The sequence below is a fragment of the Crocuta crocuta genome, unplaced genomic scaffold (assembly GCF_008692635.1).
Source record: "Crocuta crocuta isolate KB4526 unplaced genomic scaffold, BGI_CrCroc_1.0 scaffold179, whole genome shotgun sequence".
NCBI lineage: Eukaryota > Metazoa > Chordata > Mammalia > Carnivora > Hyaenidae > Crocuta > Crocuta crocuta.
This window is the reverse complement of record NW_027551568.1, coordinates 15,476,810-15,497,438: the sequence shown is the minus strand read 5'-3', so window position 1 is coordinate 15,497,438 and position 20,629 is coordinate 15,476,810. Positions and strand designations below refer to the sequence as shown.

Genomic DNA, 20,629 nt, shown 5'->3' with positions numbered 1-20,629 from the left:
TACTTCTCGGTACAGATAGAACATTTGCATGTTTATCATGCAACTATTTAAACAAGTACACTTGAATGGAAAAGATTCTTATACTTGATGCAATTAATTATGCTGTAGACATCACACTCACTGTGTATTCTGTGGTTGGCAACAACAGAAACCTACTTAATTTCTGACTTTTTTAAGCAACAACCTTTAACTTGTGATCGCTTTGAAATAAGAGTGAAGCCTGGCAAAATCTCAAGTACAACATTAATCCTCATTGCATTTATAACTTCTGAATCAGAGGGTTGCATGTTGATTTTAAAACAAAATCAAAAGTAAGTCCTCCTCCATGGCTTGCCTCTTTTCTTCAGGTCAAGTGGTAATGGCTACTCTGAATTGTGTTCAGATGACCCTGTATCAAGTCTTGGGTCTACCTACCTTCAGTTACATAATTAGTAATCTATTTATTTATTTTTAATTTTCTTTATTTTTTGAGAGAGATAGAGAGAGCACATGTGCAAGCAGGGGAGGGGCAGAGAGAGAGAGAATCTTAACCAGTCTCCATGCCCAGAGCTGATTCTGGGCTTGAACTCGTGACCATGTGATTATGACCTGAGCCAAAATCGAAAGTCGAGCACTCAACCGACTAAGCCACCCACGCGCCCCACTGGTAAATTTAAAAAATTTTTAAACGTTCTTCGTAGACCTCTATTCTTTAAGTGGCAAGAACAGAGTCCCTTGGGCCCAATAATAACAGCTCATGAGTAAGTTACTGAATAAATAATAGGGGACTTGGTGTTTTAACCACTGACAGTTACCACATTTCTAAGTTTCACCTCACTTGTCAGTTCTTAGTTTTCAAAGACAAAAAGTCAATCCGTTCCCCCCTAGCAAAGTATGAGCATGCGCAATACAAACAGCATAGCCTTGCACCAAATGGTAAGACGGACACACCACGTTCGGGGAACTTTTCTCGCGTGCACGCGTAGCCCGTGGGCAGACTCTGCAACGGGGACTGGCGGTAGCCACCATGGCAGCTCACAAGATGAGTAATGATGTGGGTCTGGCTGGACGACGGTAACCGTAGCAACTGTAACCTGCAATTCCAGCACAACCAGTGTGGGATTTATTGTGGCAGGGGCCAAACAGGCCGAGAGTGAAAGGGAGCAGGAAACTATGGCACCTGACACCTCGAGGAGCCCGCACTTTAATCAGAGCTGGCAGAAATGAATGCAAGAGGAATTTTGATAAAAGCTCCGCTGTTGTGCTCTGCTTTTATCCTTGAATACAAGAATCCTGTGAGACTAAATCATATAGTTTTATAGAATGCGGTATCATACTAAATTAAAGGATATTTTGCTTATGTGCAAAACAGATTGTTTTTATTTTGCTGTGTCGACCCAAACCCTTCAATGTTTAGAAGACCTAAGGGGACTAACCATTTAATTAGCCAAGTTACCCTTTAAATTTAATTTGGCTCTCTATTATTCATAATGCCTTCCTAGAGTTACTGTTTGCTCATTCACGTTACAGACCCTGAACCCCACGGAGATTTAATTCAATACATCAAACACTTACTGAGAGGTTTCTAAAGGTCAAACCTTATACTAGACCCTGGGGACATAAAAACACAAAACAAAACATGTTTTTGTAACAAACGTGTATCAGCATTTATATGCATAATCACAGAAAAAGTAAACTAGGTTAATAATAATTGACAAGTTTACTGGTGATTATGTCTGAATGGCGAGATAATGAATAATTTCTACTTCCTCTTCTTTTTAAAAAAAAAATTTAATGTTTTATTTACTTCTGAGAGAGAGATAGAGACAGCGTGAGCAGGAGAGGGTCAGAGAGTGAGGGAGACACAGAATCCGAAGACAGGCTCCAGGCTCTGAGCTAACCGTCAGCACAGAGCCCAACGCGGGGCTCGAACCCAAGAACCGTGAGATCATGACCTGAGGTGAAGTCGGACGATTAACCAACTGAGCCACCCAGGCGCCTCTTCCATCCTCTTTTCTATCTTTTTGAACGGCCCAAACCTTTCTAAGATGAGGGCATGTTACTCTTACAACTATTCAAAAACAAAAACAAATGGTAAAGCTCCTTCTGTGGAGCAAGACGAAAGGAAAATAAAGATTGCTTCACTGTATATGTGTTATACTTCGCAAATTAATTTTTATCTCAATAAAACAAAAATTAAGTCTTCTTCTAAACAAAAGCCCCAATTATTATTATCAAAAACAATTTTGAGCCTCTGAGATCCTATCTGACAGTAAATGAACTGTGACCTGACCAACGAAATTAAGCAGTCAGGATGTATTTGTCTCAGGTAAGTGGTGAGTAGGCCATAAAAAGTCCTTGAATTTAAAAATACTATTTATAATGTTAGATAATTTAGAGGCTCCAAAGCTCATTGAGGAACAATAAATGCTACTTCTGAACCATAAATAAAAAGGTTTTATTCAAAGAAGTAGAGAAAATGAATCACTGGGACTTAACACGTTTACTTTCATTTGTTAGTTTTGTTTTGTTTCAGTAGATACAAGTGAAAAATGAGTTTCTGCAACGTGCCTTGGATACTTAAGCTTATGTTAGAAGTCTGGGTAAATATAATAATAAAGAAATAAACTGAAAACCACAAAACAAATATTTATAACCAAAGACTCGACCGCAGTACTACCAATGAAATTCCTCTCTAATGAGCCTGGATTAGTATCTGAAAACTCAAGTTGAAAAGTGTGACTCATTCACTGGTAAATCACCTTTAAGGTAACATTTATCAGGAAGATTTGTATATGCTACTCATATGTATAATTGCCACTCATAAATTTCAATCAATCAGGATCGCCCATTTCAAAAGTCACTAAAATCTCAGTCAGTTAATTAGCTCCAGATTACTCCAAAAATGATTTTCTCCACTCTCAAATTGATAATAAAGAGGTAACACTGGTTTTGGAGAAGTAGCAAGAGGGAGAATGGCGTATCTACATGAGTTAAGGAAACTATGTGCTGTCTCTTTTAACCTCCAACCTAAGGCCCTTTACTTACACTTTCCATCTGTCAACAAGTGCTTGTAATTTTATTACACTGTCCTGTAGTTTAGGCAGAGTTGGTATTATTTTACAGAGTTCTGTTAATGGACTGGATAAATGGTAATGCTATTTAAACTAGTCTCCTGCTCCAACAAACACAGCTGCAACTGTACTACTATTTCTGAGCAAACATCTTGACCTGAACATGTAGTGCTCTCTCAACCCGTCCAAAGAGAAATTGGAGCAGACAGCAAAGGAAAAGCATATTTGGCTGCTAGCAGCAACCAACCGTGTCAAATCATAATTCATATACAGTGTACCCTCTTTTTCTTTTATATCACATTTAGGGTCCAAAAAAAGTACGTGTGCTTCTTCACCTGGCATCTCATTTTCCACCAAGAGTCAAATGGTGATTACTCATTACAAAAGTGCAAAGAAAATCTGCATAATGTCCAGTACATCAGACTAGCTTTAATCCTAATGATAAAAATCAGACATCAGTAATATGAACTACACATTAAACTAGTGAAATTCCCCATCGGCTACATACTGGGATAAAAGAGCATTACCTGAAAGTATTAAATAGCTAATACAGTAAGTTAGAAAAAGAAACGGAGATACTAATCAGAATTATGCAACAATTTTAATAAAGAATAAACTATAAATGTGTTTCCTTCATGAATTCTAGACGTGTCTCTACTGCATTATATAGAAGGGCAATTACGGATTGCTTAATAAGTATGTGTGACAACCAGCCTAATACCTTCCCTGTCCCAACATATACTCTCGGCTATTTGTCAGAAATCCTGTATCCTTTGTTCTGTCACTTATCCTTCTTATGAAAGATTCATTTTTCAATGAACATCTTAAAGGACATTTTTGTTTATAGATCTGGGCACATTTTTCCATCTGGTGGAACATTTGTTTCGGGTGAACTACGAGGCACCTGTATTATAGGAAGAAAATCTGCACTTGAATCTTTTCCTCTTGGAAATCACACTTGCCAGGCAGTCACTCTTACAAGGTTTTGGTCCTTTATTTATTAAAGAAGGTTAATGTTGGTTGTTTAATCCAACTAATGATTACCATCATTAGAAAAAAAGGGGTCACATGTAGCTTATAACTTACCCTCTCAAGAGAAATATCATTGGCAACAATTTACTACATCAAATTCGGGTGGGACACACAGTGCCTTAATTCAAAGGACGATCCCTGATGTGAGTGTGCAGAAAAAAATTACACCACTATTTCTACGTGTATTCAGTGCTTATGTCAGGTGGTAAATCTCAGTCAATAGTAAACATTATACCATCAATCTCTAGTTTCAGGAACATCAAAGCATTCGAGCCCCCCTTGCAACTAATCCTAAGAAATAAAGTTTTATCTTCCAAAACTTCCCAGAGATCATTTACGCTGAACAGGTACTTCCCTATTCTGAGCTGTATTTTCCAGCTGCCCATTTTCCCATATTTTTACATGCTTTTAATTAACTAAAAAAATACTGCCTCAGAGTTTTATGGTTTCTGTTCCTTTAATTTTACTTCTTCCGGATTTCAAGTCTCTTTTCACACAGCAGCTTCCTAAAGTCACAAAATCATAACAAAACATAAGAGAAAAATCCATTGGTCTGCTATGTGATAGTGTCAAAGAGGGAAAAACGTTCCACGAAATAGACTTTGTTAAGAGAGGATTCTGTGCTTGATTATACCACCTGAAGCCTCCTAAGAAAAGTAAATCAAGTACTTCTAGACTAAATATCAAACATTCTTGTTTATCCAAGGTCATGTTGAAGTTAATTTTCCCCTCCTTGGCTTAATACTTTATATTGTAGATAACAGTCATCCACTTAAATGATATTTTCATAGCTACCTAGAAAATGGTAAATTGCCTAGACTGGTGTGAATCGCGTTAATACAGGCCCTATCAGCGAGGTGGTGGTTTCATATCCCTCATCGTACGCCAAGAGTCCATTCCTCAGTCTCCTCCATCACCAAAACAACGCACAAAGCAGAATGACGTCTAAAACCCTCTCTGTGGCCCTTCTTAGAAACGAAGTGCAATTATTTCAACACCAGTATCGACTTACATGCACACACAGCATCTTTAAAATGCTCTATATTTTATTGCCTTGGTCAAAATAGTCCTTAAAGTATTCTTATTTAAAGGTTGATCTTCAGGTTTCTTTGATTTTTTTTTTCTTTAATTTACTTAAATTGCTGGCCAATTAGCCAGCAGGGAACACAAGGAAGAGGTGAGATCTGCCAGGAGGCTTTGGCTGACCCCAGAGGACCCGTGCCAGTGTGGCCAGACTGCAGAGGGGAGATGTGCTGTGCTAGCTTGGCTGCACATCCGCCCACGGAGTTCTCTCTGTAGTGAGCTAAGCCATCAGGAGGACTGAACAGAGGTCCTGGCCGCAGTGCAGGGACAGCTCGAGGGCAGTCTTCCCACTTGTAGAATTGATAACACTACTGAACTCATAGGCTACGACAAAGCCAAGTTTGGAAAAAAAGGAATCCTCTCACTTCCCCGACAAACACGAACCTATGGGACGTCCCCTACCATCCAGGTGGAAGGCGTGCCGAGCAATTTATTCTATATGTCCCCACAGTTTCTTTCACGACATCCGTGAACATCAATAATCGTCGTTATTTATTTTTCCAACCCTTTGTAGCTTCTCTCCCATCTGCACAAAATCATTCATAGGGCCGCAAATCTAATTTTAAAAGCTTTCAAAAATGTGTTTTCACTATTACTTATTAGGTCAGTGCACAAGCATTCCAGGGAGGAAAACCTGATTCTGCCTAAAACTCACATTATGCTCTTTCCAAAAGAGCACTTCCGTTAACAGTCTATGACATATTTGTTAGGAAACCTTTACGGTCATTCCTATTGCAAAGTTTGGAATTCTGGCATTAAAAGGAACATTTAAGGGGAAACTTACAGTCCTCTTTAAATACCTTATAATAATATTTCCAGACTAATAAACACTGCTCCAGTACAGAAACAATGTCGAGGAAGGTGACACTAAGAACCCTAACTTAACAAGAAAACACTGCCAACTTCAGTGTTTCTCTTCCTCTTCAGAGGAAGTATAGAGGCAAATTTTCCCCTCAGAACTTAATCAAAAGTTTCCATAAAGAAGCAAGATAAGTCTCCTCCTCCTCATCACATAACCAAAAAAGAATAATACAATTACAATGACACATACATGAACTACTAAATGCTAACCAAATAAAACAACAGGAGCCACTGGAAAACCAATCATAAATTTCCATAAGAAGACCAAAAACAAAAAAAAGGAAGCTTTTAATCCATTAATCTATCAGTGAATAGATTCCAGGAAAGCACAAGGAAACAGATCCAAATACATTTATTAAAATACAAGGTACTACCCAAAGCAACAATAACTATTTCTGTCTACTTACAGCCTGTAGAGCTTCGAAGTCCCAAGAAACAGCAACTCAGGAAACAGCTGAAGGTGATTTCTGTTCAAACGCCTTTTGAGAAAAACAAAAACAAAGCATACATTACATAGAAAATATTCAACAATGAGTCTGTGATTTGGTAGTGTCATGCCTCATCCTGTATTTCAGGAAAGGGAGAAGTGACATTCAAAAGAATTCAAGCTTTGCAAATCAAAAGTTGGTTTCACCTTTTGTTACCTGACTCTTTAAAGCAATTTTCCATTATATGCTTACTCAGATGATTACTGAGACCTAAACCCTAACCTCACATGGTGTGCAATATCAGTCATCCAGAACATACACAATGAAAAAGGATTTCTTGCCTGAGACTCTAGTCTAGGTTAGGTGAGTTCGATATACAACACAAATACCACAGTAAATGGTAGCCTAAAATAATTCATGTGCTGTCCCAGATGACCCAAATTTTTATCCAAGGCATTGTGGGGAGATGGAAATTTCAATTTTGTTAGCATTTTCTTTAGGTGTGGGGAAAAAAAAGGTGTGAGGAAATATCAACATGATTTGCCCCTATGGGCAAATCCACCAAATCCAAACCTAACCCACAGTTCCTGACCCAAAACTGAAAATAAGGCTGAATGAGAATAGTAGTGGCTAAAAATGTTTAGATCACGATGTTTACCTGATATGACTGTAAATTTAGAGTTTAAAAAAAATTGACTGCAACTCTAACTCAATTAAGTCCTGATGCCATGTAACTAAGTTCTTCTGGACTGTGCACCCTTGCTAAAGGCTAGGTAGATCCTGGCACTGGTACTATGATCTCAGTCCCATTCAGCTCATGTGGACATTTTAGTATTTCAGTAAAAATAAATGTTCACATCCCTGCTTTTCCCAAATTTAAATTACATAATAAGCTGATGCAAAATGTACATTTACATGGTTTACAAGTTGGAAAAAAATGTATAAATTGCTATTGCTCTACAGGAGAGTAAGAAGGTCCAGAAAACTAACATCACTTTGAAGAAAATTGAGTATTAAATATAAATGTTAAGAGGACAGGCAAAAAAGGCATGTCAAACTTGACTCGTTTATCTATCGATCTATCTATTTATCTATCAATCTTGACATATTTAACAGGCTATCGGGTAGAAGCAAAATTCTATTTAATCTCCAGAGGGCAGAACTGGCACTAGTGATTACATTTCTTGAGAAAGGAGATTATAAGGAAGACATTTCTAAGAATTAGTGAATTTCCAAGAATTAGAAGAAATGGCATGTCTGCCTTGAGAAACTTTCAACTCCTGATCCCACTTTTATTCAGGCAGAGGCAATGTGTTGTGTTGTGTTTTGTTTTCCTGCAAAGGATGTAATAAAAAGAACTCCTGCATTAGGTGAAAAATTGCATGAGCTGAACTTCAGAACTTCAAACTCCAAATTGCCATGAGGTAATGATGAAGACTGTAACTCTTGTTACATAAACTCACATTATAAAGAAGTTCATTATCTACAGAAACATTCTCGGCACTTAATAAAACGCACACTTATAAAAAAGTATGCCAAGACAATTAGGGGGAAAATGGTAAAATTAGTGGTGAAAGGGTGGAATTTCTTCCCACTTACACTAATTTTTATAAATAAAGCGTATAACAAGGTTAAATTTAAAGTGAAACCAAAAACTTTTACTTATTTATTTTTCTCTGCTGGGAATGGAGAAAGGAAGGAGTATTACTAAGGAAGGATGACTTCCAGAGTCTACTTAAACAACTGTCATAAAATATAACTTAGCTATGGCCTTGTTATATTTCTTCTCTCAAGAAATAGACAACAAATATTCATAACAGTGGCAATTAGATTTTTTTTTCCTAGAAAAGCAACCGCTCTGGGATTGACTCCCATTATTCAAGGAGACAATCTCAGTTTCTAAAATGGCAGAGATGGGGCGATCACACTGTCATCCAAACTACTGGACTCATAAATATCCTCCAGGATTCACCGGCCGTAACCAGTATGCTCCTTCAAGCCTCCAGTCCCTGCAGAGCCCCCCAGCTGTTTGGAGAGCTTTCCCTTCTCTGTGGGCACTTTCTTACATCCTCTGTGAAGATTCCCTGATTCCCCTACAGAGAGGTAGTTCCTCCGTTGGCTGTATCCCCATACCCTCATGGAATTTGATAAAGAAGAGTCCTTAACATTGTATTATATTTCTTCACCTACTGGTCTGTTTCTCGGTGGGCTGTAAGCTCTTCAAGTACAAAGACCACATCTTTGTATTCTTTCCTTTCCTCTCTGGCACGCAGTGGGTTTTTAGGAAATTCTAAATGAGAACATACTTGTCTTTTTGCATTTTGATATACTTCAGCAATGCTCTCGCATATGCATTTTATATTCAGCCAACTATTCCTCTGGGATGCTTCCTGAGGATCCTGTCTTAGTTTTTATACCACTTTCCAAAGCCCCACCACCAACACTGCTTTCATGTGCCGTATAAAGCAACTACATCCTTTCCCTCCCATCAACCTCAACCTCTCTCCCACTGCCATCCTCAACATCATCTAGAAGTTAAAAGGAATTTGATATGTTTAAACAAATCAGACATTGTGATAAAGAAGATAATTCAGATTGGATGCAAGCAGTGTCTTTTTTTAATGTTTGTTTATTCATTTTGAAACACAGAGAGAGAGAGATGGACAGAGAGAGAGAAAGAGAGAGAGAAGTGCAGAGAAAGAGAGAGAGGATCTGAAATGTCAGCATTGAACCCCACAATGCAGGGTGTGATCTCACCAATTTTGAGATAAGGACCTGAGCAGAAATCAAGTCAGACACTTAACCAACTGAACCATCCAGGCACCCGAAGTAGTGTCTTTTTCTTAATTATTGCTTTCATATTCCCAGCCATTCCTAATTCACTCCAAAAGCAATAGCTAACATATGTTAAGCTTACTACATGCTGATCACTGTTCTGAGAGGTTTACATGAATTATCTCCTTTGTTCTTCAGAACAACCCCATCAGTAGATACTACTGTTACTGCTGTTTAGGAGAAGGGTACACAGCTCAAAGAAAGTAGAGCTAAAACCTGAATTCAGGTAGGGTGATTCCAGAACATATCCTCTTAAACATTTCTCTCAAAGAGACACTGTAAATATTTCTAAATATTAATTCAAAATAAGGTAATACTGAAATTTCACTTCTCATCAATCTTTCCTTGGGAAAAACATAGCTTTATAGAGCTCATTTCTTTAATATCTATGAATGAAACACCTGAAAATAAAACATCTTTATTAACCAAAACTAACTCTATACTCAGCTCACTGTTTTTAAAGACCCATTTAAAATGCCTACTGTTGAGAGAAAAATGAAAATATGTATAGTTTTCTCTGAATCCAGGTAGTTTATCATCTTTTCATGAAAATTACTGTGAATGATCTTAATATTATCTAAATCAACCATGAGTGTAAGACAAGGTAGTATACTAGAAAGGCAGATAATAAATGATGTGATTACATGTGGAGAAAAACAGTGTTAGGTTTTATCCCTTTATAATAATATCAGCAGGCCCCTGGGTGGCTCAGTTGGTTAAGCATCTGACTCTTGCTTTCAGCTCAAGTCAGGATCTTGGAGTTGGTGAGTTCGAGCCCCGCATCAGGCTCTGTGCTGACAGTGCAGAGCCTGCTTAGGATTCTCTCTTCCTCTCTCTCTCTCTCTCTCTCTGCTCCTCCCCCATTTGTGCTGTCTCTGTCTCTCTCAAAATAAGCAAACTTGAAACAAATAAAAAAATACATAAAAGCTTTCGGTACACTTTAGTTCCTGTTCTTTCTTCCATCAGTGCTACAAATAAATGGACATCACAAACATTAAAATAAAAGGTGAAACTCTTCCAAAGTATTCAATTAAAGGAAAAACGTTAAAGCAGGGTTTCTTGTAAAATGACCAGAAATCAATCCCTTATTTTTTTTTTAATTTTTTAATGTCTTGTTTATTTTTGAGAGAGAAAGAGAGACAGCATGACCAGGGGAGGGTCAGAGAGAGTGAGACACAGAATCTGAAGACAGGCTCCAGGCTCTGAGCTAGCTGTCAGCACAGAACCTGACGCAGGGCTCGGACCCACGAACCATGAGATCATGACCTGAGCCAAAGTCAGACATTTAACGGACTAAGCCACCCAGGTGCCTCGAAATTAAACCCGTAAAGAGGATTCTTTTTTAAATCCAGAATTACTTTAAAAATCAGTAAGGTGCACAACAATTTCTAAACAGGGCTGGAATACAAGTAACGTGCCATGACACAGAATACTTGTAAGCAGCTTAAAAAGAAGAGTGCCACAATGCTAATGTTAATGTAAATGAATTAAAGAAGCTAAAATCGGATGCTCCCAGAACAGGAAAGCAACATGTAGTACTGAAGTGTATCTCAGAGAAGGATTTATGGGAGCCAGCATAAATTAGCTCCACTAAGCAGACCAGGTGGGTCAATCACCTATTGTTCAGAGCAAGGACAATTGTGTTCAAGGAAGATTCGTTATCTGCAGCTCTTGTGCCAGCAGCTAGAAACAATCTGCCCACAAGACCTCTGGGCTGACTGAGTTTCTCGGGATGGTAATGCGTGATTTCAGAAAGGTGTGCGAAGTGTGTCTCAAAGACATTTTTCCTTAGGGCAAAGATAAGAGGGATCCGAATGACTGTTTCCTCTGTGTCACTGCTATTTTGGGGTGTGACCTTCAGTGGAGTGAATGATCTTTCTGTATCACACAAGACACCACTGGTCTCTGAAATGCTGATTCTTAACAATCTCAATTTGAAGGGCAGCCTGAGCATTATTGACAAGCACTGCCTCAAATTATTATCTGTCAACTGTGTCTATGTCTTGTCCATTGGTCAAAGTGACACCCTCTTATTTCCTCAACTTTTACCTGAATTCAGTGAGTATCTGCAATCATCATCTCAATTCAAAATGTAAAATGAAAACAATTTTACAAAAGCCAATGGAAAATATATGTCTTGTATCTACTGTTGTTATAAATATAAGGTATTTTAGCAGAGTGTTTGGTCTATAATAAGCATTCTATAAGTGCTGCCTTAATGAGTCTATCATGTACAATCTCCTATTTGTCATACAAAAAAAATGCCTTCTTTTCAGGCAAGTTTCTATTCCTTCTTAAAATGTTTTCATTCTAACATTTTTAAGGCAAAGGTTTTAACATTCATGCATTACAGAGATGGGTAACTCAAACTTCTGAGTAAAACTGCTGCTTCCCCTTTACTTCCCGTACTGCTTGGCATTTCTTTGTCTATTCAGAGCAATTATGAGAAATACTCTGAAACAAACCTTGAAGGAGTTTTTGTACATTCTTTCCATTTCTTCTATTGCCATATGCCATGTAAGAAAATCGGAATAAAAACGGTAATAAAATGTGAATGTACAAAAGTCAAATTTATTGCATACACGTTTTATTAGCTCAAAAAATAAAATAATGCCTAAACTGAGCTCTTGAAAAAACAAGAGAAATGTTGAAATGCATATAATGGTTCTTTAAATACTAACCATGTGACAAGTGTTTTGTGAAACTACGTGCGTTATTTCATTTAGACCATGTACTGCTAGCATGCAAGATACTAATTATCTCTGTTCGATAGATAAGGAAACTGAGGCTTTGAAAGATGAAGCAAACTGATCAATATCTCACAGTGGAACTGAAACCAAAGGGTTCCCAGTTTTGCGCAATAGCAGGATAGTAGGTAAATGAGGCTTATAAGTCCAAGGCATGATTATTGCTAATTAGAAGGAAGAGTTTTCCGATGGCACTCTTACCTAATGTTTCTGATTTTAAAAGGGGGTACAGGAGTTTGTATCTGTTTAGAAAGCATATTCAACTGCCAGCATGCAAGATACTAATTATCTCCATTCCAAAGATAAGGAAACTGAGGCTTTGAAAGATGAAGCAACATCTATAGAACCGGCAACAGAAAATATAACTACAAAGTGCCTATGCAGAGGGGAGTCTGGGCTCTCTTCACCCTGTGCTCACTGCTGGACTAGAACGGCAGCACACACGGGGTGTTCCAGAGCTCCCCACCTGCATCCAAGTGCACGGACACTGCAGACAACAATCAGATATTTTTTTTATAAATGTTCTCTTAAAGCAATATTCCCATTACATCAGTACCAAATCATCCCTATTACCAAACTGACATTCTGAAAACATTTTCCCCAACATTCTCTCTAGTCCCGCAGATATAAATTGCTCTGAAAAAAGATAAAGTGCAGTATATATGAAAGTCCATGCAGAAAAGTCTCTAATTCCATGTAAAGTTGTGAGATTCCGTCTAGCAGGCATAATTCAAGCAGAAAGGGATCCAGCAGGAATGAAAGACAGAATTCAATGTAAAATATTTGACATTCACTGCTTCCACAAATACATTGTAACAGTGCAAACTAAACTACTCATTTCAGGGGAGGTAGAAAGGACACAGCATCCAGCAAACACTGTCACAAAGGATGAGCCCAAAACAGATGTGGGAAAAATAAACAGCCTTGCTGCTTCAGAATTTATAAAATGGCCCACAAAGAGCAAACAGGCCTTCTCACCACCCTTCAACTTCAACGCCCATAAAAAATGTTGCATGAGAAACCCTTTCGGATGCATTCCATGTTCTGCTAAACTTTCAATAGCACACGTGCATTAAAGGCTCCTATGATCAGTCAGTATACGTAATTTAAAATAGTCCAACATCCCTTATAAACAAGTGGGAATAATTCACACTGAACAGATACCACAGATTAAGTGATACACTTGATCATCCAGAGCATTTTTATCTCATGTAGGGTCTACTTCAACCTCTGCTAGTAAGTTTGATACGTTCTTTAAAGACACATTTTATTTCCCAGGAAAATAACTGCCGTGATTTTAAAGTTGGCAGTATAAAGAAGCCAGAGAACAATTCTTTTGAGATGAGCTCGCATTCTTTTCCAAGGAGATTAGCGCTGTTAGTTTGCCCTACTTTAAGAAAAGCACTATGTTATGTGTTGCCTGTAAACTTGTAGGATTAGTCAGAAGAGGGATTCTCCACATTCTTGATGAACGGGATGCTTCCTTCAGACCTGTTCCACAGCATATTCTCTTCTTGAACTCATGTGTAGAGACCTACAACAGAAATCCTGAAGTACCCTAATCCCTCAGCCTCGCACTGGCTGTCACATGCTTAGGAATGGTGGGTGCACACGGGAAAACTAATTCAGCACCACTTTAAATACAAAATTAACATGTCCTTTAGATAGTCTCTCCTGAGAGTGCATTGTTTGTTCAAATTTAGGTTCCATTGTAAAGGGATTTAGGTTTTTCTAAATTAAAATGAGTCTTTTCTTGATATTGGCTTGATAGAAACATGAAAATGTCTGCATGTACAGGTTTCTTTTCCAGTGTTCCCTGCATGGCTTCATTATAATACTTTAGGAACTATTTTTTAAGAAGAAAAAAGTATCTCAAATGACAAAGTTAGTAGGAAAGATATCATTTCAAATCCAACAACAGTAAAACTTGGAGAGTTTAAAGCAATACTTGTTTTAAAAGAACACGTTTGCACATTATTAGTATGAAAAGAAAAGCAGTCCTTGGCTTTATCACACTGCAATTTCCTTATTGTAAGATGACTGTAAAGTTAATGCAAAACCCAATACTCAAGATTTTCTACTGGCTTTCATTAACATAATCTAGGAATATCAGCGTTCTATTTTGGACACACACATTTCATTGCATTTAGGACTTAATGTCCTAAAATTTTTTGTACAACCCAAACAATTTCAACACTTTCTCATACACTTGCTTTCACACTAGGAAGGAACCTGTAAACGCAGAAATTTTCACTGGTGGAAACTGAAGTGGCCTGGGTCTCCTTGAAAGGTCATAAAACAGAACTTTAATGACTGCAGTATAATTCCATAAACTAGAAGTGAACAACAGAATTTTACACAGCCTACAAAAGTTCGGGGCCTCAATATGATTTTTTTAAAAACCTCAAAGACATTTTTCACCAGTCAAAAATCACTTCGAATTAACAATTTTGCATGGAGACTTTATTGCAGAGATACACAAGTATCTTCTGGGAAGGATAAAAACGTATATGTTATAAATGTTCTGATTCTTTCTTGTAGCTTATTCCTAATTAGTTTGCCTTAATTAATTTCCATTGAATTAACTAGTCACATAACTACATTAGATTTCAGTCAAACACCTCAGTTAAACAAACAGGAGACGTCCCAATACAATCTACATGAAGCACATTTCTCAAAGCTTCTGTCCCTTCCCAGATAACAATTACTAGTGGCAGAATGTGGAAATCTGCCACTACACATGTTAGGTCTGAAAGGATGGTAGGAAACTATCAAGACAGGAAGTAACCTGTGGTCATGGTGTGTAACCATGATTAAAACATACTCGTTTTACAGTGATTCATAACCACATTCTGATGATGATCATATTATCTAGTGTTGTTTCCCATACAATAGAAAGGGAGGAGGGAGCGAGTATGGAAGGAGGAAGGTTGTTAATATTCATCTGTTTCTTGACTTTTGACTGATATAATCTTGTATTTATTGATTCTGTGAAGTGCGAAACAATCTTTCATTTTGTAGCTATAATTCTTGGATTTACAAATAATGACTTTCTCATTTGATGCTAAAATTAAATTCAACCTAATAACATGACTGTTTCTTACAGATTAAAAGTTGGATTTCTATAAGGGCACAAATCTTATCTTCTGTTTTCAGATTTGTCTTCTTTCTCTAGATCAAGTTAAAACTCTATCAACATAAAACAAAAAGAAAAAACTTGTAATTTTTAAATGTTCACAAGATAGCCTTTTGGAATTGTTTTATCATTTTAAAATGAAAAAAAAACTTAGATCATATATGGCACACAAAAAATTAATATTTTTATTTTTTTCTTCACATAAAAAATGAAAATGAAGTTACTATAAATACTATGTGAATGGCATTCATAACATAAGCCTGCATTTAGACACCTTTTTCTTACTTAGAATTTGAATGGAAAAATTCACATCTAAATTGCTAAAAAAAAAAACAACGTAAGTTCACACAACGTATAATTAGTTAAAAGTTAATTCATTGATTACTTCCAGTTTCTTACATGGTCTCTTGCAACTTCTTAGGGAAAAAAAAGGCAGTTTTTGAGATGTTGGCACCACCTACTAAAATAAGAATATATCCCATTGTCCATAGTAATTTGTTTATGGACCCCTCTGGTTAGCTATTTAATTTGTATTTTTTAGATAATATACTGAACAAAACCTATAATAGTTTATTTCACAATAGCTTGAATGCATTCATCAGCAAAATCATCTTGCCATTTAATGTATTTAAAAAAATAAATATTTGAAAAGTGTATCCACAATGTTCCTAAGAAATGGTTTTGAATTCCAGAGTCCCAAGGAGATGAATTGGCTGTCAGATAGCAATGTGCTTCCATCAGAGAGACTTGGCAGTTGTAAACAAAAGGAATTTTCTCAGCTTTTCCTCACAAATATGAAATATTTGCTCTCCGCCAACAGCTGGGGTGATTTAAAGAAGTCCTGCATATATATTAGCTTCATTCAAAATTACAAATCTTCCTCCCACTCTGAAACATCTGACTGCATCTTAGTAGAATAGAAAACTGTTCTGAGATGAAGTGACATTCTCAGGGGAAGCAAAAGCGAAAAGCGAGTACCTACTTACAACTCTAATCAAATTTCAGATCATAAGGCATCTGTTTAATACTTTTTAGTAAAAGTGAATCTGTTCAAGTGATATTCGAAGTGGCTTGAAAAACAATGAAAAGGTCTGGTTTGTTCTAGCATTTCTGAAAATATTTAGAACGACAATATAACCAAATTGAGACTGCATGAAAAGTCATCGAAATTCCTTCTATTGGATGTTGGTTAAGGATCCACATATATACGTTTCTGTATGATAGTTAAAAATTATTCATGAAAAAAGTGTTAACATTTGAATTATAATTTTAAATTCTCTATTCCTCTAACTGAATATTTAAATTATATTGATACTTTTTTAAATGGATGAATTAAAAATACCTTTACAAGATACTCAGTAGGAATTAACTATTCATAAAGGCTACGAAGGAGATCAAAGAATACTTTCAGAGTATTTTTATATACCAAGGGATAGGTTATGAACTTATGAACTTTGTAATGACCTTAACCAAATGTTTACCTCGTTTTTATTTCTCTCTGAAAACTAGCTCAAAGTAGTGATTTTAAATTTATTTTAATTATATTCCCTATTTTGTAATATTTACCACCGACAAAATATTACAATAAAATAGACATCCCTGGGTTTAATATTACTTGCGGTGATAAAAAATGATGCCTATATATTTAACATCTTAGAAGTTGACAAGCCATTTTTGTCTACTTAAAATTACACAGAATTAAGTTTTGCCCTTGGGCCCGGTGAATCTGAATAAGTGCTATGCCCAAAATGAACTTTATATTTCATTATTTTAAATAAAATTTTTATTTTTACCTAAAGTGCCTATTAAAGCAGGCATGGAAATTGTTGCTACTTTTAATAGAGCTCTTACATGCCCTTAAAATGAAAACTTACTAAACTTGAGTTATCAAAACATATGAGACATGGAATTCGTACTTCAAATTATATGCTGTGTAATTTATCATAACTATTTCAGACAGACATTTTGCCCTCTGTAGATATAAATTAATAACGGCCCTCAAGTAGTATATACCAATCCATAAGATTCTGTGTCTGAAAATATAAAATACATTTTAAACTCTGAAATCCACATGGCTTTCTTGGAAAAAAAAAATCAATCTTAAAACAACCATGCTTTAATACTATAATTCTTGCTTCCATTTCTACCAATCTTTAAATTATTTTTCCAGGAGAAATACTTAGAAAGCTGCTATAAAATAATGAAAAGAAGTTGTGAATAACTATTACTAACAATGTTCACCATAAGTGATAAGTATCAAAAAGCAAATTTTCATCACTAAGAATTTAAAACATGTCCTCAAGTGTCATGCGAGGCAACAGCATGAAAATTAAAAAACTACTAGCAAAACTTTTCCATAGTATACTGTAAATGCAAATAAAATGACCACCTTTCTTCCTATAAAACCAAATAAAACAAACCAGATGAACATTAAGGAAAACATGTACCTCTCAAAGTACCAAAGCAATGGTTATTCAAGGAAATCAATGTCTCAGGAAAGGGAAGTCTGTTTTTTTTCTTTAATCTTTATTAAAAGTTAGTACTATTGATGCTAAATCCTACAATTTGTAATTGTAAATTAGTCTGCAAACCACTTATTCAACCTTTTATTTCTGTAAAACTTCCAAAGACTAAGACATGAAGTTGAAGACATGGCCCTTGAAATCCAAGTATTTTTTAACAAACACAGTTATGTCATCATAACTTTGGAATTAAAAATACTTACAGTCTCTCCAGTTCTTTAAGATCCTGGAATGCCCCTCGTTCAATGGTGCTAATCTTATTCTCCATAAGCTGACTGAAATGCAAAGTATAACAGGGTCTTAATGTTACCACTCCCCATCTAATAAGCAAGTTTCACTTCAGCCACTGAAAAATTCATAACCTCTTTCCCTTTATAAAATTAAACCGTGCTCTGGTTTGAGATTTAATATGAAATTTAAGGATGGTATATTTGAGAGAAATTACAGAGGGCAAACGGCATCCACAGCACAAAACTTTCATAGAAAATACTAAAATACTAGTAAAAGTTACTAGTCAAAACTCTAAACCTCCGACTGTAGCTTATCCTGAAGGGCGACCCATGACGTGGCAGTTTTGATGGCTGTTTTTGGTAAACTGATTTTGGAGTGAGTTCTTAACTCAAAGAATCCACAGAAAGCATGTCACCACACTTTAATTCACTTATGGATATGCACTGGAAACTGGAATATTTCATCATGGCCAAAATGTGTCTTTTAAAAGATAAACACTCAACACACAATGATCAAAAGTATATGTTCCTTGCAATGTATATATTTACAAATCTGTAGGTAAAAACAGTTTTACATTACATTGACTCTCACATGATGTCTTCCTCACAACAAAGTTAACTCACTAATTAAAAAAGTAATCGTATCGCAACAATATTATAAAAATGACAAAAGGTGTAAAATACAACAATTCAAAATATGACCAGTAATATTTTTATAGAGAAACATCTCCCATCAAAAACTGTGAAGAGTTGGATTGATTGATTTTAAAGTTAAAAATCATATCTAAGTGCTGTTTGTTTTTTTTAAAAAGTCTTTTATATTAGTAATAATAAAATGCAGACCCACTTAAATTCTTTCTAGTTAATCTCAAATCCTAAAAGTGTATCAAATGTCTCACATTACTTATTCATATTGTGGAAGCAATTATTCTACACTTTTATATGCATGAGGCACTTAGGGTATGGTATAGCAAACATTTGAGGTCATTTCTATAATATTGTTTCAATGGCAAGCATCCAACCTTAAAATAAAAGCCTACATTTTCATTAAAAGCTATAATACAATGATAAACAAAAAAGAAAGGAAACCAAGACCTTTTAAAATTTTATGTTTCTGTCATTGGGACAGTTTTTCAAAGTGAGACCAGTAACAATACAAAATATGCAGCCTTTAGAACAAAAGAAAATGCTTCAAAATACAGAAGAACATACTTACAGAACTCGTAAGTGTCTAAGACCAGCAAAATCTGTCTTGGTAATCCGTGTGATGTTATTTCCATTCAAATCCCTAAGAGAAAACAGGAAAATGACAGTTCCATTTTATTTCTATCAAGATCTAGTTAAACAAAGAAACAAATAAAATCTAAATAAAACTTTAAGGTGAAAGATTAAGTCCAATTACTAAAGTAGTTTACAAAGTAAAAGACACAAGGGAGTAGTAACCTTTGAAAGATCTTTTCCCCCCCTAATGATTCTTAACAAGTTTACAAAGTCCATGCTTACTGGCATCTGACAAGAACATGAAGTGATTGTGTTATCAGGAGAAGTCCTCTTTTGTGTGTAAATGAAAGTGCTTTCAATTTTTGTTTTTACAAGGCTGTTGTCTATTAATTTCACAGGTATTCTGCTATTCGACTATTATTGTTAGGCACGCCCCCAAAGAGTTCCCTTCAGGCATGTAAGTGGAACAATTTTCTAATACTACTCAGAGAGAAATTTTTAAAATTCAGAACCCTGTCCTTAGGTGGCATGGTGGCTCAACTTCCTAAGGCAAAGGAAAAAAGTTAGAGTGCTATCAAAGGAGCTGCACTTCAAAGCCTCGCATTTATAGGCATTTACCTTCCAACAATTCTATGTTTGTAGGAAAACTAAACTCTTCATTTGCAGCTCAGGGACCCCCGCTGTGACTGTAAAGTGAAAACTACTAGCGGGGGCAATCATGGAAATAGATTCAGGCCTTCGCATTTTTGTTCGGATTTCAGCACCACGTTTCCTTCCAGTCACCACCCCCTTTTCTGGCATCTTAGGTCAAGATCTCAACTTGCCCTGGTTCCAATCATTTCAAGTAAAACCAGGCTTTGCTGCGGTTTGCATGTTCTCCTTCACGGAAGTAAGTTTTCTCTTACCCCTGACTTGAAAACATCGTGTTTGAAATTCGTATTGAAAGCGCGTACTTTGTCCATGGTAGAATCCTACAAGCCAGCGCTGAGTCAACTGTTTTCTGAAAACTTTACTGGCCCCTCTTCCCATCCCCCAAGGACCTGAAACTCAAATTACTATTTTGTTCTAAGTGCACTCCCTTTTTGTTGAGTGAGACGTGTCCGTGTCTCCACTTCAAGCTGCTCTGAAGAGCAGGCGGTGGCAAGCGCGGACACACAATTCTGCACCGCTTTCTCCCCAGCCCGCTCTCCACGCTGAGCGAAGTGGCACCAACTTGCTCCTACAATTGCTGGGGTCCTTTACGGGCTGTTTGACAGAACGCGGATCCCTACCCTCCCATCCCAGACAAATGTGGTGGATCACATTCGGACAAGACGCCCTCGGTCGGGCCCCAACTAGCCCAGCGCTTCGGGCCAGAGAAGGAGGGAGACGTGGGGGGCAGGCCAGGGAGGCTGCGGGTGGGGGAGCCATTTGCAAAGGAAGAAAGGGCTCAACTCTGGCCTTGAAGCCGGGGGCGAGAGAACTGGGGGGGAGAAGGAGAG

At 36.7% G+C, this 20,629-nt stretch overlaps 1 protein-coding gene across 3 annotated transcripts in view; it reads right to left on the bottom strand.

Annotated features, from left to right (window-relative positions):
- Positions 1-20,629, bottom strand: part of SLIT2 (slit guidance ligand 2) — a 370,098-nt gene that overhangs the window by 348,115 nt on the left and 1,354 nt on the right. For all 3 annotated transcript variants that reach the window (XM_077750411.1, XM_077750413.1, XM_077750412.1), the window contains exons 2-4: positions 19,144-19,215; positions 17,901-17,972; positions 6,437-6,508 (exon numbers count right to left, since the gene is read on the bottom strand). In XM_077750411.1, the coding sequence (XP_077606537.1) occupies positions 6,437-6,508; positions 17,901-17,972; positions 19,144-19,215 (216 nt within the window). The remainder of the gene's footprint in view (positions 1-6,436; positions 6,509-17,900; positions 17,973-19,143; positions 19,216-20,629) is intronic.